General features: G+C 49.5%; 2 protein-coding genes across 2 annotated transcripts; one reads left to right on the forward strand and one right to left on the reverse strand.

Annotated features, from left to right (window-relative positions):
- Positions 1-6104: 6104 nt before the first annotated feature.
- LOC112887854 (protein YIPF6 homolog) lies at positions 6105-11237 on the forward strand. Its single transcript, XM_025954139.1, has 3 exons — positions 6105-6617; positions 10604-10678; positions 10797-11237. The coding sequence occupies exons 1-3, from the start codon at positions 6105-6107 to the stop codon at positions 11055-11057; spliced, it is 849 nt and encodes a 282-aa protein (XP_025809924.1). The 3' UTR covers positions 11058-11237.
- Positions 11238-14125: 2888 nt separating this feature from the next.
- On the reverse strand, positions 14126-18803 carry LOC112885294 (vegetative cell wall protein gp1-like). The gene is made up of 4 exons (XM_025950945.1): positions 18431-18803; positions 16354-16379; positions 14814-14903; positions 14126-14305 (listed from the first exon to the last, which is right to left on the reverse strand). The coding sequence occupies exons 1-4, from the start codon at positions 18801-18803 to the stop codon at positions 14126-14128; spliced, it is 669 nt and encodes a 222-aa protein (XP_025806730.1).
- Between the last annotated feature and the right edge of the window lie 4012 nt (positions 18804-22815).

Raw genomic sequence — 22815 nt, forward strand, 5'->3', positions numbered from 1 at the left:
TGACGGTGGCAGGTTCGTCCTTTACTTGACCGGCGCACGGGTGCGCGCACGTTTTGTGCTCACAAGTCACCGCCACGCCACAGTGCCTCGCGAGCAGCTGGCGCTGGATTATACGGAACGCCAACGCCCCCGGCGGGAAAATTCAACGGCGTCTCACGCGCGCGGGAGCTGCAGCTGCTTGAGCTTGGCAACCAAATCCATACACCTGTGACGTGGCAGCAAGATGCAGACAGGGCAAGCAACTCCAAACGAAGACGCATTAACTGTTGGAGTAGATAAAACAATGCAAAATAGATATTTTGATCCCTTAATTTTACCCTAATGATCAAATTTATTCTTCAACTTTTAAATTGACCAATATAGTTCCATCAACTTTTATTTTAAGATTGAACTTATCCTTGTGCAGATATTATACTCCATAATAATATTCACTCAACTTTCCGCAATATTTTATATGGTGGTACGTAGTTATGCAATGCAATACGTAGTTATGCAATGCAATGCAATATGATGTATGGGTAAATAAAATTCGATGATGCATGGGTAAATAAAATTGTATGTTCTAAATTAAACACTTTGATGATCAGAACTTAAATGATTTAGAAATGGAAGTAGTTAAGGGCAAAAAGGGACTTTTTGCATAAATCTTATGTTATTATGGAGCATAATATCAGCATAAGGATGAGTTTGAAAAAAATGAAAGTTGAGTGATTATATTAGTCTATCTGAAAGTTGAAGAATGAACTTGACCCTCGGATCAAAGTTGAGAGACTAAAACACCTATTTTGCTAAAAAAATATCCAAATGATTATGACTTGGCTATTATAAGAGGTTGTTTGGCCAGGCAATGACTATGACTCAGCTACTATAAGAGATCGTTTGGTGAGGCTTCGAAGGGCTCTGCCTCCTCTTACAGCACATCGAAGGAGCCACAATTCCTCCGGTTCCTCCACCGGATGTGAGAAGAAGAGGGAGAGAGAGAGAAAAGAGGCTTCTTGCTACATTGTAGCTAGGGTGGACCATGTTGGAGGTGAAACTAGACGTTGGCCTCTGCTTCCTCCACACGCTGCTCCACTGCAAGTATACGTCTATGCTAGTTTGGCTGACGTGCACAAGCAGAAATACACAAGATTTAGCTCAACTGGCCCTGCTTGATTTGGCTCCACATTCCGCCACTTAATGTATATCGGAAGGAGCCAGAGTCCCTGGAACTGCATCAAATAAGCCCTAATTTTTTATATTACGATTCTAGTATTGCACTCCTTACAAATAAGCTATAACAAAATAAGATCCATACTAGCTATATTTACTGATGAAAAATGGAAGTCACTTGGGACCCGCATGCCATACACAATAACACAGAGACTACAGTGCGTTGTACTTTTGCACGATCAGTATCCAGACGTCACAACTTTTGCAATGTTTCAGTTTGTCATCGCCATGGCACCAACCAATAGCGGGCCTTCTATGCATCTTTGCGGAAAGTGGTTTGCTTTTAGAGGAACTCCAAGGTAAATTGATTTAGCTGGATAAATATGGATAAACGACGGTGAAAACACCATCCAACAAAGTCTCCATTTCCCTCTCCTCGCTATTCCGCTCGGCAACTTCTCTCCTTCGCTCGCTTTTTTTTGCCGAGCGCCGGCGCCTCGCCATCTTCCTCCTCCCGCGCGGGCGCGCCAATTCCCGCGCCAAAACCTGCTGCCCCGCCCCTCTCCTTCCTTCCTCCCCCGCGGGCCGGAACAACCACCGCGGAATCCCGCCCAGAATCCGGCCCGGATCCAGCGGCGATGTCCGGCGACTCCGACGGATCCAAGGACGGCAGCACCGCGGCGCCCGGCTCCAGCGCGCCCGAGCCGCCCTTCCCCAACCGCGAGCTCACGCTCAGCAGCTACCTCTGCGACAAGCCGCCGCTCGCCTCGGCGGCCGCCGCCGCGGCGACGGGCCGTCCTCGCCGCCGAACCCCGCGACCACCCCGGCCCCGGCGGCCGAGCATGCCGCAGCCAGTGCCAAGCTCTGCGTCGAGAGGGACTTCCTCCACCTCTCCGTGCCCAAGCGCGGGGATCCGCCCGGCGACGACTCGTCCGTGGTCGGGGGTAAGAAGCCCCGCCTCGACTCGCTCCAGCTCTCGCTCTCCCTCTCCAACGATGCGCCCGCGCCGCCGCCCTCCTCCTCCCAGCCGCCGGCGCAGCTCGCGTCCCTGCTCCCGGCCGATGGCGAGAGGCTTGGCAGCTGCAGCACCTGGGAAGAATTGACTCGAGCTACTGGGATCAGAAGGCGTCCAATGCCCTCAAAGCCACCAGCAAGCCGGAGACACCAGCAAGCTCCTCGGCCTCCGCGTCCGGCAAGGGGGTAGCCGGTGCTTCCGCCAGGGCCAAAGGCGAGAGGGCGACGGCGAGAGCACAGGCCCAGCAGCCGGAGACGCCCAGGTCGCGGCGGCGTACAGGCGCCGCTAGGCTACGGCGCGACGGCGTCGGAGGGAACGAGCGGGAAAAAAAAACGATCGCTGGGAAAAACATCAGGTGGGGACCCGTTTTGAATATAGAGAGCGTGGTTTGGGGAGCGTTGGTTCACGTTTAGAAAGTTCTTCTATTTTTTAGAGTCCTTCTAAAATTTTAAATTTATCTAGAATTATACCTAGATTTTTGGAGTTGCTCTTACAAAACACCTAACCCAATAGCTCGCTAAGCAAAATTATTGTATCGCGCCAACTAACAATGGTCCACAACACATATGGGCAAGCTATACTTTTAGTATATTTGCTGCTTTTATTTTGCTATATTTTTACTATATTTCCTGCTTTATTTTTTTCTTATTTCAATCTCTATAGCTAATCATGTTTGTTGGTTTCATACTTTTAAACTTGATTCAGTAACCTGAGGATTCTAACTCAACATCTCGAATAAAATAGGTCTTTTTTCAAAAATAAGTTGAAGCAGTACGTTAAAAATGATCAACACGTATATTTAGAATGTTGAAATGGTACTTTGTTAATATTTGATTTTTCAAAAAGTAGTAAAATATACACACAGTGAATCTCTTTTTGTTACATTTATTTTCGTTTTCCTTTATTTAAACCCTGATTTTTATTGCAAATAGTATACGGAATTTTGATGGTCCGCATTCGTCTTCCATTTGCATTTCCGATCTCTCATCCTCATACCTCTCTTCTTCCTCTCTGATTCAGTTCGGTCATGCCACCACCGCTCGGCGCTCTTCGCGTGAGTCGCTGGCATCGCCTCCAACGGCGATGAGCACCTTCCCTACCCCACCCCCACCACGCCATCACGCCTCCTACTTCATTTTTAGGGTTTTGTCATTACCTATCCATGTTCACCTCCCATGTCTTGCATTGTTCTGGCCATCTCGTTGCCTTGCCCATGCGGCTACCACCACCCCAGCATTCTTCAAAGCCCGCCGGAGAAGAGTGAGAATATTAGTCACATCAGAGATCGAGTGCGCGAGCAAGAGCAACAAAAATCAAGTGAGGCTAACCTTCAAAAAGATGTCAAAACGGATTTTTCTCATATGTATGTGACCACGTGATATATCAGGGCCATTCATTTTGGAATCAAGGGTAATCATCATGGGTAGTTAAAGGAATCACGAGTAGAAGAGAGATGAAGTGGTTGGATGATGGACGCCACCTAAGATGGATGAATGCTCGAGATAAGCCATGTGATTACGAGTACATATGGAGTTGCTTTTCTTATCGTTTTCTATAGCTTTTGTAGTGCTATCCTTAGTATTTCCATAAAGCATTTTCAGGAATGGAATAAGAAGATGATCGAGGAAGCAGGAAAGTGATCATGCATGACCTCTTATATTGCTTCTGTCACTGGATAAAGTAGCAGCTTGCATTGAGCACGGCAGACGGCACAAAAGCACTAATGTGCGTGTAAACATGCTGCCAAGTCACATGCACTGCCCCATCTTGATCTGCTACTGCATTCTATTACTGCAATGAAGTCGTGTGTAGCCCGTGCCCTACCTTACGGTTTTAGGGCTTTAGACCAGGCCAGACGCGTCGTCGTCGTCATCGATCGCAGCAGCCTCTCGCTGGATGCCAAAACTTCTCGTAGCGCACACAGAAAGCACGCTGCGCATGCACCTGCGGTTCTGTTCATCCTCAGCCTCAGCGCATGTGATCGACGCGGCAATGCATATGCGTTCCATGAAATTGCTCGTCGTCGTTGCTTGCTCGCCTTAGCTTTCCTCTTCGAGCAGGGTACGCTGCCGTCAAGAACCAACACTCCACGCCGAGCGGGCAAGCATTGAGCCGGCGCATCAGAGATCAGTGCCGGCCACCATCCTCCCGCCCCGCGTTGAGAATCAACAAGCCCGGCCAGGTCCTTTCGGCGGCCCTCTTTCTCGCCTTCCTTTTTCTCGTAGCACCACCGCCAGGCGCTGGCGCGTTCGTTGAGCACGTCGTCGACGGCGACGGCCGCTTCCTCCTGCTCGACTGCGGCGGCAGCGGCTCATCAGGCACGGCGTCCAACTCCAAGAACGACAGCGGCGCCAACCTCGCCCACCTCCTCGCCGCGCTCCCCTCCGTCGCGGCGCCGGAGGGCTCCGCCGTCCTGTCCCGCGGTGGCGCCTCCCTCCGCGGGGTCTGCATCGGCAACGACTCGTCCCCAGAGGACTGCCACGCGTGCCTCGCCGCCGCCGCGCGGAACATCACCGGCGTCTGCAGCGGCCCCACGGGCCGGCGCGGCGGGGCCTGGTCCGGCTGGTGCTTCCTGGCCTACTACGCCGACGCCTCCGCGGCGCGGGACGACGACCGCCGCAAGGTGCTGTGCGACGGCGACGTCCCCAGCTCGTACCTCGACGACGGGGACAGGGGCCAGCTCGCAAACTACTACTACTACTACTACACGCTACCCGACCTGTCGTTCGCCTGGCTGGCCTGGACCTGGCGCGGCTCGCCGCGGACGAGCCGGCGCGGACGCTCGCCGTGGGGGAGAGGAGGAGCCTGTACGACCCCGGCAGGACGGTGCGCGCCCTGGCGCAGTGCACGGGGGACCGCGCGTCGCCCGCGGACTGCCTCCGGTGGCTCATGGGGTCGGCGTGGCAGGCGGCGCTCTCCTGCGGGGGCGCCGGGGCAGGGTGGCTCCGCGGCGGGCGGGTGCTCAGCTACGGCTGCTACCTGCGGTTCGAGGTGAGCTACCGCTGCGGTGGCCGGACGAAGACGGCCAGCGGAGAGGCGAGGAGCCGGGCCGACTGCTCCTCGGCGTCGGCGCCGGCCTCGAGCGGCGCCTCCTCCCTTCGCTGGCTCGCCGGTGCGCTCGTCGCCGCGGTGCTCCTGCATGGGCCCCGTGGCATGTGACTAGGTGCCAACGACGCGTTATGCATTTCGCGGTCAGCCATGAGCAATGCATGCCAATAATAATGCCAATAAGAATAGACGGTCTGGTTCAGAGTTTGACTGATGCATGCATGGAGTTCACACCATCAGGTAGCAGCTAGCACTGCGAGTAGTAGCTCGTTCTACTTCACCGATGCACAATTTGGATTGCAGATGAAGATCATGCACAGCTCTGCTTTATTATGGCGGTGTCATGCATGCTGATATGAATTGATCTTTTGAGACAAGGAGCATGCATGCAGTTTAGTCTTCGTTAACATTGCTGTGTTCATGCTGCTGTTGAATCGTCTGCGGCTCTTAGCGACGACTCATCATCTCGTGAACACCTACCGACCCCGGGAAAAACGAGACAAGGGACCAAGAACGGCCGGCCGACGGGGCAGATCGCCGGGCAGCCCCGGCAGCGAGTCAGCGGATCAGCTATCAAACACGGCGTGCGGCAGACCGGCAGCTCGCTCACCGGCGGAGGCAACGAACAAACATGCCCAGTTTGTGGCCACGTGGCGCGCCCGCCCGAGCCTAGACGGCGACGCGGTCATGCGATCGAAATCGAACGCACGGTGTGTTTCGCTTCGCGGACGTACCGGTTCCCTCCGCCCGGTCCCACGGAGATCCACGTGTCCCCTCCTCCGCTCGCCTCTCCCCTCCTTGGCCCACCCTGCGCAGCCTGCCCGCCGGCGGTAATTCCTCGGGACCGGGAGCGAGGGATCGCGGCTCCACTCGCTGATCCACGCCCGCCATGTCGCACCCTCTCCACCCCTCGTCGGCGCGGTCCGACATGGACGAGATCGAGACCCTCGCCCGCGCCGCGCCGCCCCAGGCCGCCGCCGCCGCCGTACCCCCAGCCGCTTTGCGGCCCGCCTCCCCGCCCCGCGCCTCCATCCCCGTCTCCTCCTCCGCGCTTCCCGTGCTCCCGCCCGTCAGGCTCCCGTTCTCCGCCGCGGTGCCGGGCTCCATCGTCTCCGCCCCCGTCGTCTCGGGCTCCATCGCCGCCCCCGGCTCCGTCGCCGTCCCCATCTCCTCCGACGGGTTCGGCGGCCCCGAGCCCGCCAGCCACACGCTCACCGAGCCCGTCTGGGACACCGTCAAGCGCGACCTCCACCGCGTCGTCAGCAACCTCATGCTCGTCGTCTTCCCCAACCCGTTCCGCGAGGACCCCGGCAAGGCGCTGCGCGACTGGGACCTCTGGGGCCCCTTCTTCTTCATCGTCTCGCTCGGGCTCATCCTCTCCTGGTCGGCCACCGCCGGCAAGGTACAACCCGCCGCATCTGGACGCTCCTTACCTGCATTCCTTCCGTCACGTGAAATCGAATGAAATCAGAGAAAATGTATTTAACGAGCAGATTAATCTAACGCAATACTTGTTTCTAAAAACCAAAGAAAAATAACCAAACGGGAAGCCTAGCAGGCTACAAGCGCAACTATAAACTACACGTTTAGTAGACTTGTTAGTGGCGAACTGTCCATCATGATTCATGAGCACTGCCACAATCGCCAATTTTACGCTACCTAGTGGTGAACTGCCCATTATGACCATCACAACAGTATGTTAGGGTGCGATCACTACATCATATACTCTGGGTATCTCTCCCTAAGCTCTGCTTGTCTGGCGTGACTTCGTCTTCCTTTTAACTTTTATTGTGTGATGAGTGATTGTAATTGCGAGAGCATATCCAACAGATTACTCATACCACATACCCAAAACACACCCTTTCTCCATTACCAATAACTACTTTTGTATTTTTGATAATGTTTGCTGCAGCAGACTACCAAAATCTAAAAGAATAGGATAGAGGGAAAAATCCGCTTCATTTAGATGGGAGGGAGGTGTATTTTAGTGATTACTAAAAACTTTTAGGTAATTGAGATCGGATTGGTAATTGGTAATCTGTTGGAGCACCTCCACTCACTAGAATATTAATTTTTTGGTAATAGGGTGAGGGATGAGTAATCTGTTGGAGATGCTGTAAGTTTAGTGTCCTAAATCGACTGACTTCACTACCTGTTCTATATTTATTGTCTGATGAGTGATTGTAATTTGATATCTTAATTCGCATTTTCTGATGGATCCAAAGCCAATCTTTTTTAACTTGCTAATATCCTCATAGAAAATTAGCTAGGTTGGTTCATGCATACTGAAGCTATTCATATCCGTAAACAAGATGCTTGCATTCCGAATATATTGACCAAAGCTAGTTTACGTAGGTAAACACAAACTCAGTTTTGTTACCATTTGAACGGTACTTTTGTGTGGCTTAATGGTAATGTCAAAGAGGAGCTAGGATATCAAAGAGGAAATATATCATGAAAAATAGCAATGGAGGCTCTCAATTGTCACTTGCATTCTGAGACCTTAGGAGTTTTGACATGCAGATCAAGTTTAGTTTGAGAAAATGGATAAGCTTGTCTCATTCGTGTTGAGAGGGGAAGATTGATTAGGCTATGTTGTGAATTTGCAGTCTAAACATGATCTTAAACGGACAAATTGTAAGTTTTCACACAATCGTAGCCCGTTCCCTGCATAGTGCATATAGTCTGAAGAAAAACTAATATCATGAAATTCTGAGCTAAAAATCCATGTCCATCAAATGCAGAAATAGAAACTTGCTCCTTAACTCATTGTATAAAGCGTATATGCGTGGCAACCAAATCAGAGTGGAGGGGGAAATGCCATGACTTCTGAGTTCCTATGCTAGATTTCACCCAATCTCTAGGCCCTCTTTGTTATTCGAAAATGTGCCTCTCCAATCTTATCACACAATGACCATAGTAGCGGAGGCTTTCCTTAGCTTACTGCTATCTGCAGTTTTTTTAGTCACCTCACCTATACCATCGAAAACTGGATTGCGATTATTTCAGCCACTTAGTCTTCTTTGTTGGTTCAAGATGGCAAAAAGTCATTCTCATGGCATGCCTTTGTACTGGAGCTGCGAAGTTGGGATAATTGCTTTTGGAAAGCAGCATGTCTGTTGAAAGAGACGGTATGCTTTTGCCTTGCGGAAAGATAATATTGACAAGAAGTTTTAATTAAGTTGGCTCTGAACGCTCATAGTTGAAACATATGCTTGTGGTCTTCAAATATTGAAACATTAAAAAAGCAGTACTACCACCCTTTCAACATATGTCTATTTATGCTAAACTTCTAACCATCTCCTATTCAGTGGCAAATTGTAATGTTTCTCATGCTGCAAAATTGGAAGGTGGAAATAATTATCCGGCAACAATAACCCTTTTCTGTGACTTACTGATTTTCTTCCAGTGTTTCCATGGGCAATTATATAAAAAAATGTTTCCGTGGGCAGAACGCCCTCCAAGTGTTTAAGAGTGATGGACATTTTGCTGTCATATCATAGGTTGAGAATATGCCACAGCTGGTTCTTTCCTTCTATATGTGAATTTTACCTGTAGACGATGAAGACTATATTTCCTTCTTTATTGTCTGCAGACATCTAGTTACCTGTTTTTTTTTAACGAACTAGGCGGGAAAGCTGCCGATTATATTAAAAAATATAAGTCCAGACTGGGCAAACAACAAAAAAACGACAATACGGTCGGTTGGAATAGGACATCAACTCGCACCATATCACGCCAACTCAACTCAATCACACAACAAGAGCCGGTTGGATTGGGACATCAACCGGGACTCTCAACTTTGGCCGGTCGGATTGGGACGTCCACACGAGCCTCAATGAAAACTATGCCCCAGCCTCCGCGAACTCGAACTATGCCCGGTCGGATTGGGACGTCGACACGAGCCACCACAACCAACGCTATAGACTGGATCTTTTTTTAGAAAAAAGGAAAAAAAGGATGGAAAAGAGAGAAAAGCGCCCTTTCAAAAGCAGCCATCGCCGGAGGAAGCCTCCTTGCCAGAATTTCCTGACATCGCCTTCAAAAAGGTCATGAAGCCGAAGACTTCGTCGATGCCAGCCCAAAATGGGTTGGGTTTTCACCCGCCACATCCGACAGGGAAGGCCGATGCCCATATTGTTGGCCTCAGACAGGAGCCATGGTTCGCGCCAGAGACGCTCGGCGTCGTCTTCAGGAAGGAAATGACGCCAAAGGCGCAATCAACACCATCCCAAGAAGGATGGATTTTCACCCTCATGGTCACCACGGTGAAAAGAGATGGTCGGCGTCAGCAGACCCACCACTTGGTGAGCCTCCGCACGGCCGCAACCAACAACGCCACCATGGCGACACTGGCATACACCCAAGCATACCGTTGTCAGCACACGCCACCACGGCGCCGCCAACACACCGCAACACAGGTTGACCAGACGCCGCTAGAAGCCAAAGCTGCTGTTGCCATGTCAACCACGTTATTGCCACCGCAGCAGGCCGTGGCAGCGATGAACACCGACGCAGCCAGGCCGGACTGCGCGCGCCACCACCGTGATGGCGGGCCGCTCCAGCCGCGGTCGCCGCAGCCACCATGCCGCGCCGGCCGCCGCCGCAAAGCCGGGCCGATCCAGCTGCGGACACCGGCGCCAGCGCAGGACCGCGCCAATCCGGGCGCCACCATGAAGCCGGGCGTGCGGTCGCTGACCATGCCAAGCAACACCGCACGCAAGCTGCCGCCACCGCCGTAGCCGAGTCAAGCGCGCGCCCGACATATGTGCTGCCGAAGCCAGGCCCTGCCGTCGCCGCCACTAGAAACAGTCGCCGTGGCAAATCCCCAGCACGCCGAGACCCCGAAGAAGCAGATCCGGAGACCGAGGGTGCGGATCCGGCCAGACCCTGGACGGATCCGGACGCTTACGGCCGGCGGCAACCGCCGCAGCCTTGGGTGGTGCCGCCATGGTCGCCACCAGAGAGAGCGCGAGGGGGAGGAAAGGAGAGTAGGAGGGTGGTGGAGCCTCGCCGCCGCCTTCCTTGCGGCCGCGCGGGCTTCCTGTGGCCACTCGGGCGACGACAAGGAAGGGAGGTGGTGCCGGAAGGGGCGGCGGCGCCGAGCGCTGGTTCCGCGCGAGCCGCCCCTGAGAAGGGGCGATGCGGGGGCGTCTTTTTCTTGTTTACTGTACTTTACTGACTAGTTACTTGTTTCATATTGCATTTTTTGATCCTCCTTTCATTAGAAATTTAACCTATAGTACAACAATATTTTTTGCAGACTTAAACTCTAATTCAAACTATATTAACTCTTTTTTTGTTAGGTTGCAGCATTGCTTCTTCCATACAGTATGATGTATGATGTATCTTGTGCTGATTTCAATTACTTGGCTTTTGCTTTTGTAGTCTCAAGTGTTTGCAGTTGCCTTTGCTGTATTAGCTGCTGGCGCTATAGTTCTCACGCTTAATGTTCTACTGCTGGTACGCCCCTCCTCTCCTCACTTCTCTCTGCTTGTGGCCTACTATAATGCCAGCACATATTAAATCGGCAGGTAGCTGACATGTAATATTTGGTGATTACTGTAATGTTCTGCTACAGGGTGGGCACATCATCTTCTTCCAAAGCCTCAGCCTTCTTGGATACTGCCTGTTCCCTCTGGATGTCGGGGCTCTGATATGCATGCTGAATGACAGTGTCATGCTAAAGATAGTCGTGGTGATTGTAACATTGGCATGGAGCTCCTGGGCAGCATACCCGTTCATGAGCGCTGCTGTCAACCCGCGGAGAAAGGCCCTGGCGCTGTATCCTGTGTTCCTCATGTATGTCTCGGTTGGGTGTCTCATAATCGCAATAGATTAAGGTGGCGAACTGAGGACGATTGCTATGGTATCGTCAGAGATACCGAGTTTTGTTTTCTAGGTGCGCGATTAGAATGCGCGCGCCTTTTTTTTCCTTGCATACAGATCTTAGCTGACATTCTCCTTTTCGTAGTTTTCGCTGGCTGCTTCAAGATCTTACTATCAATTTTTTTTTGTAAGAAAAAGTTGCAAGGCTTAGAATGTTACGGTCAAGAGTTTATAAATGCTGTATAGCCATATAGGTAATCTGGTGTCCATCTATGTAGATCATTCGGAGTAGTAGACTGCTGAATCCTGAATAATGTACTTTGTTTTCAGTTCTGCTGGGGCGTGTGGAACTCTCGAGCAGCGCCCAGTTCTCGTTTTCATGGAAGTTCCTTTTGGTGCATGCTGAACATTTCGTGTTGGGTCAGCATGGTAAACTCCATCCTTGCTACCTCGCAACTCTCCGCCGGGTTTTTGCCGACGACCTATCTATGTGGTCTACGTAGTCTTACCATTGACCATCAGCAGCAGCAGAAGGTGATCTAACAAGAAACTGCAAAGCAAATCGACACGACCCCCAGTTGGAAATGCCGTAGCTGCTCATCCATACGTACGGGGATTGCCGTCGCACATGAACAGAACGGACCGAACCTCCCAGCTAGTCACTACAGGAGGAAAATAGTGTATTTTCATCAGCCAAAAATGATGAAAATAGTCCGAAAGCCATCGAAAATAGTTATTTTCATCGGCCGGCCGACAAAATTAGGCTCACGGAATAAACTAGACGAAAATAAGATCTTTTTCGTCGGCAACCGACGAAAATAACGCTATTTTCGTCGGCTAGTTCACATTTTCGTCGGCCAGCGTGGCCGACGAAAATAATGTCACTATTTTCGTCGGCCAGCGCGGCCGATGAAAATGGCTTGGTTTTCGTCGGCCCGAGGGGCCGACGAAAATAATTGAGGTTTGTTTCGTCGGCTCAGAAGCCGACGAAAATACTGGAGTTGCTGCAGTATTTTCGTCGGCCACCTGGCCGACAAAAATACTTGAATCCTGCTCAAAACAGTTGCATATAATAGCGGTCATGAAACGCACTCATCCATAACGCAGTCATCCATAAGCAGTTACTTAACATATCCATAAGGAGAATTATAAAATACATCATCACACAATCATCAAATACATCCAATAAGTACAATCATGAAATCCATAGTCTAAATGACATATATATCAACGAAACACGAAAACACAAATCAAGGAGGAGTAATATTATGTCCGCTGCCGCAGTCACCTTTAGAAATATTTCACGCTGTTGATGGTGGCGTGGACGGGCTGGCAGAAACTCCTCGAGGATGAGTACTCGTCGAACCCTGATTATAGACAAAATTAAATCTATTTAGTACGTATATATAAGAAAATTTAAGCATTGCTAGTTACACGAATTACCACTTGTGGAGACGGTAGATGCACATATGGTCCAAAAGTCGACGGTGAAGGAGGAGGCGAAGGAAGAGGCGGCAAATTAAATTGTGAGCTAAGGGTAGCCGCTAGCATTTCCTAAAAACCGATAGTAAATCAAGTATCTTATAGCAATGAACCGTGCACAAGGACTTGAAAAAATATCAAACTTGCATATTACCTGAATCTATCGTTGCTGAGCAAAAAAACCTTGAATGTACTCGTGTTATTGCCTTGCCCACTCCTCTTGCCTCTGCATCGCTTCTCCATACTGCCTTATCTCCTCCTGTAGTTGACTTTCCCTTTCCCTTTCCCGTTGGTAGCTCCGAGAATTCTGAGAGGACTGAGAACACCATGCTTGACTCAAAGCACCACTTGTATCAATAACGCCATTCAACATGCTGAACCTGCCATGTTTCTTCCCTCCCCCGCTTGAGCATAAGGCACCAACATCCACATCACTCCTCCTCCAATTGTACTCCTCCCATGACGTGCCACCATTTCATCACCATATCTCGCCTACCATTCAGGCAACCAATAATAAGATAATATTCGAACCATCGCTTAATTGAAATCAAATTATTTTACTAACCAGAGTCTGTGTGGCATTCTCACTACAAAGCAACTCTGGCTGCGTAGGATCTGCGCCGTGGTGGCCTTTAATGTATGTCTCAATATAGCTTGGGGCCACCCCACTTTGTGCCTCCTGGCAAAGAAGAAATTGTGATATTGCAAGTAAGTATATAATAATCAAATTGAAATAATAAACACCTACCATTTGATGAGCCAAACGAAGGTGTCCATCAGCCCCATATCTTTGTGTAACCCGTGGTCCTACTTGACGATCAGCTCTGTTCATCCTGGATTTTTACACAAAGCTAGGTGAAGCCCAATAATCACAAAGTGCTCGCCAAGCATTCGGACACTTTCTCAACCAAGGCAAACCGCTAATATCAACTTGAAGGTACTCATCCTCTCGGAGATATATCTCAGAGGCGCCCAACTTCTGGTTCATGTGTTGCAGCTTAATTTTTTTATAGTATAGACAAACGCACTGTATACGACCATTGGACATCATGTCCCTTACCACCTTCATCGCTGCCTTGTCGAACACGAAACGAGCCCTATCTTGTAGGCACTGCTCCTCCACCTCCGGCAAACGATACCTCTCCTAAAAAGGAAAATAAATTTTTTAGACAACTTATAAATGAATCAAATAGATAGTAGTTATACAAGTTAGACAAGTTATGATAAAAAAGTACCCAGAACTCATTCCAAACCCTCGCTGCAGTCGTGACGCCCTGATCATCCGATTGCAGGTTATAGTGCTCCCACTTCAATGCAGGTTGAAGCACACCTCCAATTATGACCATTCCTGGGTAGTGAAACCGATAAAGTATTCCCAATGTTGCATTCACAGGTCTTAACCTATTTCTTCCCTCCCAACAAATATCGTCCCACTGCCTACAATAATAAAATATATTACTTACCAATCCCCATGTGGCCTAATCTGTCGACGATTTGCCGGATTGGTTGCTGCAGGAGTCATCACATTGTTGCCTATAAATCTAAATGTATTGTATTAGTTAGCTAGCTCATATAAAATTTTTCATGAAATGATCATAACTACCTGAACACAGCTTGAGTAGCAGTATCCTCCTCTTCCTCCTCCTCTGCATCTCCAACTCTATCCTCACACTTTTCTCTGTCCTTGCCCCCATCTCCCTCTCCACTACCTCCATCTCCATTGCCATCCACATTCGCGACATATTCTTCATCATCCGCACCTCTACCTTCCTCTTCTTGCTGTTCAAAGACAAGTATATATTTATTGTTATTAAAGAAATTAAATTACATATGCAAACTACATATGACTTACTTGCACAGCCTCGTCTAGACATCGCTGAAGTGCACTTCTTCGGCTTAGGTGAGAACTGCTGCCTCTAAAGAGAGAAGGCCTATCCAAAGATGCGGAGCCATCATTCTTCTTTCCGTGACTCCTTGAAGACGAGGATACACCCTTCTTTCCCTTCCCCTTTAGAGAGTGCACAAATGACCTCATCTTGAAAAAAATAAAATATGGTTAGTTAATATCATATAAAGCAATGGTAAATAAAAGATAACAAGTTTCATAACAACAATTAGCAAATAAAACACTATTAAGAAAAACTAGTTTTTACATCACATTACATGTTAAAAGTCCTCGGGGTCATCTTCTTCAGCTACGGAGTCACCATGAGTAGTACGATGCTGCGTTTCATATGTTGTGAACATTACTTTACTTGCACGACGTGGCCGTTTTTTTCTTATGGACCTCAGAAACTATTACATCACCAGTGTCACCATCTAATCTGTCAAGTGCCATCCCAATATCAACTTCAAAGGCTCCATTACGCTCATCTTTCTAAAATGCTTCAGGAACAGTACGATCAAGCTCACATTCATCGTAACCTTCATCTCCAAAAATAGGCAATCGACCTGGAGGACATACTCTCTGAACAATTCACCATGGTTCTAAACTTTCCGAACGGTATGGACACAACATATAATAGACCATCTCAACTTGATGTGTGAGGACAAATGGATTGTAACCAGAAAGTCGCAATTTGTGGTTCACCTCCACTAAACCAAGTTTTTTGTATGCTTTACCCCAGAACCTAATTTACTATTGAACCAATCACAATAAAATAACACAACTCTTAAATCTTTTGAACCTTCAAACTTCAGCTCCACTATATTCTGAATGACACCAAAATACTCCGTGATAGAACCATCTGAGGCACTCGCGGTGGTCACAACTCCACTATTTGTTGCGGCGGCATGTGGATTTTTTTGCTTTAATCTTCGTTGAACGGAACCGAAATCCGTTTATGTCATAACAACCATAACTCCTTGCAGTCGTGCTTCCATATGAAAGCTGTCTTAAATCATCATGGACACTGCTATCCTTCATGCACTACAAGTTTTAAAATTTTGTTAACTCATAACGAGTTATATAAATAAGATAGTTAGAGTAAGGATGCTTACATGTCTTCTAAACCATGTGAAAAAATTGGGACCACCACGTAAACCCTCATGCCGTAAGGTTTCGAGCTGTTTAGCAGTTGGTTGTCGTGCATATCTCTATTGTTCTTGATCAAACAACCTACATATTCTTTATTTAGCACAAGTACATCGCTAAACATGATTCACATATGAGATATATGTCATGGTACTTACACGAAATATTTTTCCATCTCCTCCATATTTGTGTACATATATAACAATACAATATTCCATTCTTGTATGCACGTTACATAGACCAAACTAGCACCGACAACCTTGTCAGTCCACTGAAACAACTTGAGATTGCTCGTCGGTGTCTCATTCGAGGTGTGGTAGCGCGGTATATGAGCATTAATGTTATTTTTTTCTGCAAAATATGTGCTCGTGTAGTGTGAGATCTCCTTAAGATAGAATGCCTCGGTAATGCATCCCTCCACTCGTGTTTTATTTCCGATGGTTGCTTTGAGCTTCTTTACGTCTCGTTCAACAAAGTACATCCACCTGTATTGTACGGGGCCACCCACCTCAGCTTTATAAGGCAAATGCACTATAAAGTGCTGCATTACATTCATGAAACCCGGGGGGAACACCTTCTCTATCTTACATACTAAGACAGGTATTTACTTACTCAGTTTTCTCATTGTATTCTTATTAATTTCTTTTGCACATAATTACCTGTAGAAAAAACTTAACTCGACCAACATTATCCAAATTTTTTCAGCGAGATACCCACGCAGCATCACAGGCAATAAACTTTCCATGATGATATGTTAATTGTGACTCTTCAAACCATTCATTTTTCCACTTACAATGTTCACCGCTCGTTTCAGATTAGCTGCATATCCATCAGGAAATTTAAGGTTCTTCAGCCACAAAAGAACTTCTTTCCTCTCCGCAGGCTTAAGATAGTACTTAGCACGTGGCTTCCCCATATGGCCAGCTTGATTGGGTCTCAGATTAAGGGTTAGCCGAACACATATTTCAGCTAAGTCTTGCCGAGCTTTGAAATTATCTTTAGTCTTATCTTTCAAATAAAAAACCATACTAATTATACTTTCTGCAACATTGCGCTCTTGATGCATTACATCTAAATTATGTGAAAGGATCAGAGCAGTAGCATAAGGAAGGCTCCAAATGGCAGCTATATGAGTCCAATTATGCTCCTCTTTGACCCCTTCAAACTCATCATCTGTGGGAATTAACTGACAGTAGCTTGCTACAATCTCCTGACCGATCAAACGCTTGGGTGGACCCTTAGTAACGATTGTGTCCTTGCGAAAGACATCTCGTTGACTCCTGAATGGGTGATCATGAGACAAGAACCGACGGTGACAGTCAAAAAAGCAGAATTTGCCACCATATTTCAAACGAAAAGAATCTGTATCACCCATGCATATCGGACAACATAGACGATCGTGCGTGCTCTATCCCGAGAACATTCCATATGCAGGGAAATCATGAATAGACCAAAGAAATGCTACTTTCATATTGAAGTATTCCTTCTGGCTGTTGTCATACGTCCTAAATCCATTCCATAAGTCATGCAGCTCATCAATCAATGGTTGCATGAACATGTTCAAACGCTTACCGGGATTGTCAGGGCCAGGTATAATAAGCATCAAGGACACATACTCATCTTTCATACATAATGATGGTGGAAGATTGTATGGAATTGTTATCACTGGCCAACATGAGTAGGGGGCAGCATTTGAGTTAAAGGGAGTGAAGCCATCAGTGGCCAACCCAACACGCACATTTCGGGGGTCACTTGCAAAACTTGGATCATAATGGTCGAGGGCCTTCCAAGCCGTATCATCAGATGGATGGCTCATGCATTCTGTATTATTACGAATTCTCTCTTTGTGCCATCTCATATGTTTTGCAGTCTTCTGAGATAGATACAACCGTTGAAGCCTTGATTTCAATGGTAGGTACCGTAATACCTTAACGGGCATACTTGTTATCTGCACACTTCCATCTTTTTTTACCACCCTTTTGTATCTGCACTTCTTACAAAACGAACAGTACTTGAGATTTTCATTGTTCTTCCATAATAACATGCTATTGTTCTCACACACGTAGATTTTTTGATACGGCATCCTTAAACCAGCTAACAGCTTCTTTTAGTAAAAGTCTTTCGGGAACTTGTGAGGTTTCGGAAGCATGTTCAAAATTAAGTCAACAAGATCATTGTAACAACTTACTGAAAAGTTATACTTGGACTTTATAGCCATTAACCGTATCACAGCAGCAAGCTGTGATAAAGTAGTGGCTCCATGTAATGGTTCTTTTGATGACGCAAGCAGACCAAAATATTCCGGTACCTCAGCAGCATTCTCAACCTGTTGGACAAAATCATCCATCATTGCATCCATCCTATCTTCTTTTCCTCAAAAAAATCAACTAGGTTGTATGGCTCCTGCTCCTGTGAGTCCCCATGCTCATACCACATCTCATAATTCGGTATGAAACCAAACTTGCACAGGTGACGCTCCATATCAATCTTGACTTGACGAGAATAATTCTGACATTTGTTACATGGACACTTTGCCAAACCACCGCCAGGAGATAAGAAAAATACATGATCAACAAAAGCTTGTGTGTTGACCATCCACTCTCGCGTAGGCATTCCGTTACTTGTCCAACCATCATACATCCAACTTCGATCGTCTATCATTTTCTCAAACTAGCTACTTCATAACGAAAGTGAGAAATGTTACTTCATTAATGATACTAACCAAACAATAATTATCAAGAAAATGTAACACAAATATTTTTAGAGTAATACAGTTTCTGGCCTTAGAGTAATGGACAACAATGCATCACTAAGTTTAATAGTTATTCGGTCAGTTCGAAACTAGCAGGAAAGAGAACGGGCAAGCATACCTGTGGGCGGCGGTGGGCCACGGGGCACGGCGTGGGGCCTCGGGGGTGGGGACGGGCCATAGGGGCACGGCGTGGAGCCTCGTGGGCGGCAGCGGGGCCCTGCGAGGCGGCAGCGGACCGCAGGGGCACGACGTGGGGCCTCGGGGGTGGTGGCGGGCCGCAGGGGCACAGCGTGGAGCCTCGGGGGTGGCGGCGGGGGCTTGCGGGGCAGCAGCGGGCCGCGGGGGCACGGCGTGGGGCCTCGAGGGCGGTGGCGGGGCCTGCGAGGGCACTGCGTGGGGCCTGAGGGGCGGCGGCGGGCCTCGGTGCCGTGGCGTGGGACCTCGGGGGCGGCGGCGGCGACAGGCTTCGGGGCCGTGGCGTGGGACCTCATGGCGGCGATGGGTCTCGGGGCCGCGGTGTGGGACCACGCTAGGGGGCTGCGGCAGGCCTCGGGGCGGCCGCGGGGGCCCGCGGGCCGGCGGCGAGCCGAGGTGCAGAGGAGGGCCGCGCAGGGGCAGAGAAGGTATGCACCTTCGATCTACAGCCAAAAAAAAGGTCATATCAGTATGGTTTATAGAAAAAAAAGAAGGCCCGACCGGCGGCTCACCTGGTACGACGAAGGGACGCGGGGCAGAGGGGAGGCGGCCGCGCCGCAGGAGGCCGCGCGGAGGGTGGCGGCGTGGAGCCGCGCGAGGCAGATCGGTGCGGGGGCAGAGGGGCGGCGGCCGCGGGGGCCTCATGGGGCGGGGGCGGTGGCGGGGGCCGCGGGGCCGAGGCGGCGGCAGCGGGGCCGGCGCGGGGGGGGGGGGCGGGGGGGCGGGGCGGCGGCAGGGGGGCTGCCGCGGGCCGAGGCGGCGGCGGCGGGGCCGAGCCGCGCGGGGCCGCGGCGGGGGGGGGGCGCACGGGGTGGCGGCAGGGGGGTGGCGGGGGGCGCGGCGGTGGTGGGGTGTTGGGCCGGGGCGGTGGCGGCGGGGCGCGGGGACGCAGTGTGCTGTGCGGGCCTAGAAAGATCCAAATCATCCTAATTAGGATCCCTTTATTTTCGTCGGCTTGAGCCACGCCGACGAAATCAAGTTATAATTTCGTCGGCTTTGGTTGGCCGATGAAATAAGTGAGTTATTTTCGTCGGTTTTTTTGCCAACGAAATTATATGTGGCCGATGAAAATGAGCAGCTTTGGTGTAGTGAGTCCTGGATCCTCCTGACTCTCTGGCTGCACTCAGGACGGAGGCCGGCACAGACCAGTGAGATCACTCCTGCATTTCGGTTTTTGATGACGCGACTGATCCCCATAGACGCGTTTTAGCCTCCAAAGCTTTTTTTTTTTGGGGGATCATCATGACGTGCTACGACCAGTTGGAGAGGGGGCCGGGGCTCGTTCCTTCGCCGCCGGTGGGAGCACTCCCTCCTCGGTCCAGGTCAATGCATGCCGCGACGACACGGCCCCCGTCAAGGCGAGCCAATGCGCGTGCTGACCTGAGGAGAGCAGCGCATGCGTCACCGTCAGATCAGAGGTTAGTCGCCGTGGAAAACGATTTGTGTCGAGATAAAAAAAAAGTTTAGACCTGGCGACGCGGCCTGTAAAAAATAAAACAGAAAAGCTTCCGGGCTCTTGTGGCTGCCTCTCGGCATTGGCATAGAATACAAAATTTTTATATTTTCCCAAACACATCACATCACATGTATGAATAATAAATCCGAACAGGCAGCAGTGGTGGCGATTCGCGGACGGGGTCCAAGTCGATCTCGGAGGAGGTGTTCGTTTATTTGCAGCCGCGAAGGCTTCTAAATTTAGCCGGCCAGGGCCAGGGCAGATGCACGAGTCCAAGGCTCCAAGCAAAGCCTCTACAAACCAGGGAAGGGGGCCGCGTCAGCTTCGTGCCACCTTCCTCGGCACGCACCACCGCCGGGCCTCCGATCCTCCTCCCTCGATCTCCCTGCCAACACGCCGTCGCCCCGCCCCCCGCTATATTTAAGCGCGCACGCCGCCCGCAGCCGCACCGCGCGCGGCCTCACGCTATTTTACGCGACCTAGCCAGCCAGCTGCGTTGTAGATAGCGAGATCGACGACCTCTCCTCGCTCGTCGGCTCCGGTGGTGCGTCCCGGCGGATGGCAGCTGTGTTGCTGCAGGAGGAGCCCGTGATGGCCGGGTCGTCGTCGGTGGAGCCGGCGGGGACGGACCGGCTCGACCTGGAGGCGGCGGAGCAGCTCATCCAGCTCAGCGGCGGCGCAGACGACGACGGCGGGTCCGAGAGCAGGAGCGCGGATAGCGTCAAGTGCCGCGGGAACAAGGACAAGGAGGCGGCGGTGGAGAGCCGCAGGCGGGGCGCCGTGAGGCCCGTCGCTGCGGCTGGCAAGGATGGCGGCGGCGGCGAGCCGGACAGCAAGGGCGCGGCGGAGAGCTTCGCGTGCTCCACGGCGGCCGGCGTGGAGGAGAAGGATAACAGGGCTGTGGTGGTGGAGTCTCCTCGGAGGAGCGCCGGGCCGCATCCCGCGGGGAAGGATCGCGACGGCGGCATCGTCCACGGGGAAGCGAGGAGGAGGCCCAAGTTCCGGTCGCTGGCGGCTATATACAGGGAGACCGAGCCGAGGCGGCTGCCGCTGGCCGGGGGCGGCGCAGAGGGTCACGCGGATCGTGATCCCCCGGAGGGCGAGAGGAAGAAGACGAGGAAGAGAGCGGCCGACGCGGTGATCCCCGTCGGTGCGGAGGCCGGCAAGGCAAAGAGAGAGGATAGGTACATGCATGCGTGTGTAAGCTAGGCTCGATTTGCAGATTGAGATTTGCTCAACGATGCACAGTAGAGCGTAGAGTAGATACTAGGCATCATCTAATGCGCTTGGATCCATGGAAGTGGTAAAGATCGATCGATCTTTGATTAACTGCAGGGTAGCAGTGTTTTCTTTTCCTTTCGAGGATTGGGCGTTCGTTTTTTTCTTTCCTTCTTGCAAACGTCTGTATCGAATTGCATTCAGAAATTGGCATGCCGCATATAATAGGGAAAGGATCAAAGAATACATCGACGCGCATCTGATATTGGGTTTAGGCACCTGGTTGACTCTGAATCAGTTGCCACAGGTGAGAGTGCTTCGCACATTGCCGGTCCCCCACAGAGATGAGGAGGCCGTTGTTTACTTGTTTTACAATCCCCAATATAAGAGCTTAAATACATTGGGTCTATGCGCATGCATTACGGTAGAAGAAAAGCATTAAATTTGGATAAATTGCTCAAACAAATATGTTAATTTAAAATAAACAACTCAAATAGTTGTGTTGCGTAGCATAATACATGGGCACAGGTGAGCAAATGTTCTGCTATAATTTTGATTATTGTGGTTTGGACTGATAGGGTTGGTTTGGGCTTTGCTTAGCAACCTAAGGGAAAATAAAATAGATGGAGACATTGCCATTGGGAATTTCCTCACGTGCTCGCGGGTGGCAGTGGTTCCTCGCCGGAGCCCCACCGACACAGCAATTTCAGCCACCGTTTGGATGGATCGCTTTGGTCCAACGAGTAGAAAAATGCGCAAACTGACATACAAACTTGTTAAATATATGCATATACTGTCACATGTAACTTTACGTAGATCTATTTTGCCACGTAACCTATGGTTGCCGCCCCCCCCCCCCCCACAAAATCTAAGTCTTCATCCGCGTGCAACTCTTATCTCTTTAAGTGAAAAGACTAGAAAAACTTAATGAACCAAGTATATATTTTCAATCAAAGTTTGACGACGAGATCACGCTGGAGCCATTGTTTCTACTATACACTTCATTAGTTTTTGTTTTAGAAGTAAGAGGATTAAAAGAAACATTTGTGGTTTTGTGCGGTCCTTTTCCAATGATTTACTATGCTCTTCACGATATCGAAAATAATATCATCAACATAAAACTGAAAAAAGTACATAAGTAAATAATGTTAATATGCTAGTACTAGGTTTATCTAATTGCAATAATCAACCATGTAAAGTCGGAGAAGTTGCAAAAATTTTAGACTTTACTGTCATTATGCACATATATTTTATGCGTCAAAATTAGATTAACATATAACTTGGATTAAAAAAACTGATACACTTTTCACCAATCGTTGAAGTTTCTTAATTTTTTTCACTGATGTCGAAGATACAAGCAAGGTTAAAATTTAGATGAGAAGAGGACAAAGGTAGGGGTTTACATGCATAAAACCGTCCACGTCACATGCCAATATGACAAAATACATCCGTATAGAGTATCTATGACCGTATCTAAACATATTTGACAAGTTCGTGTATCAGTTTACATATTTTGCTATTTGTTGATCAAAGTGATACAATCGTACAAGTTGTTGTATGCTGGATGCAATTTACTTTCTAAAGATATAGGGAAAAAGAGAAGAAGACTTACATGCATCATAATGCCATTTTCA

The sequence above is a fragment of the Panicum hallii genome, chromosome 3 (assembly GCF_002211085.1).
Source record: "Panicum hallii strain FIL2 chromosome 3, PHallii_v3.1, whole genome shotgun sequence".
NCBI classification, from domain to species: Eukaryota; Viridiplantae; Streptophyta; class Magnoliopsida; order Poales; family Poaceae; genus Panicum; species Panicum hallii.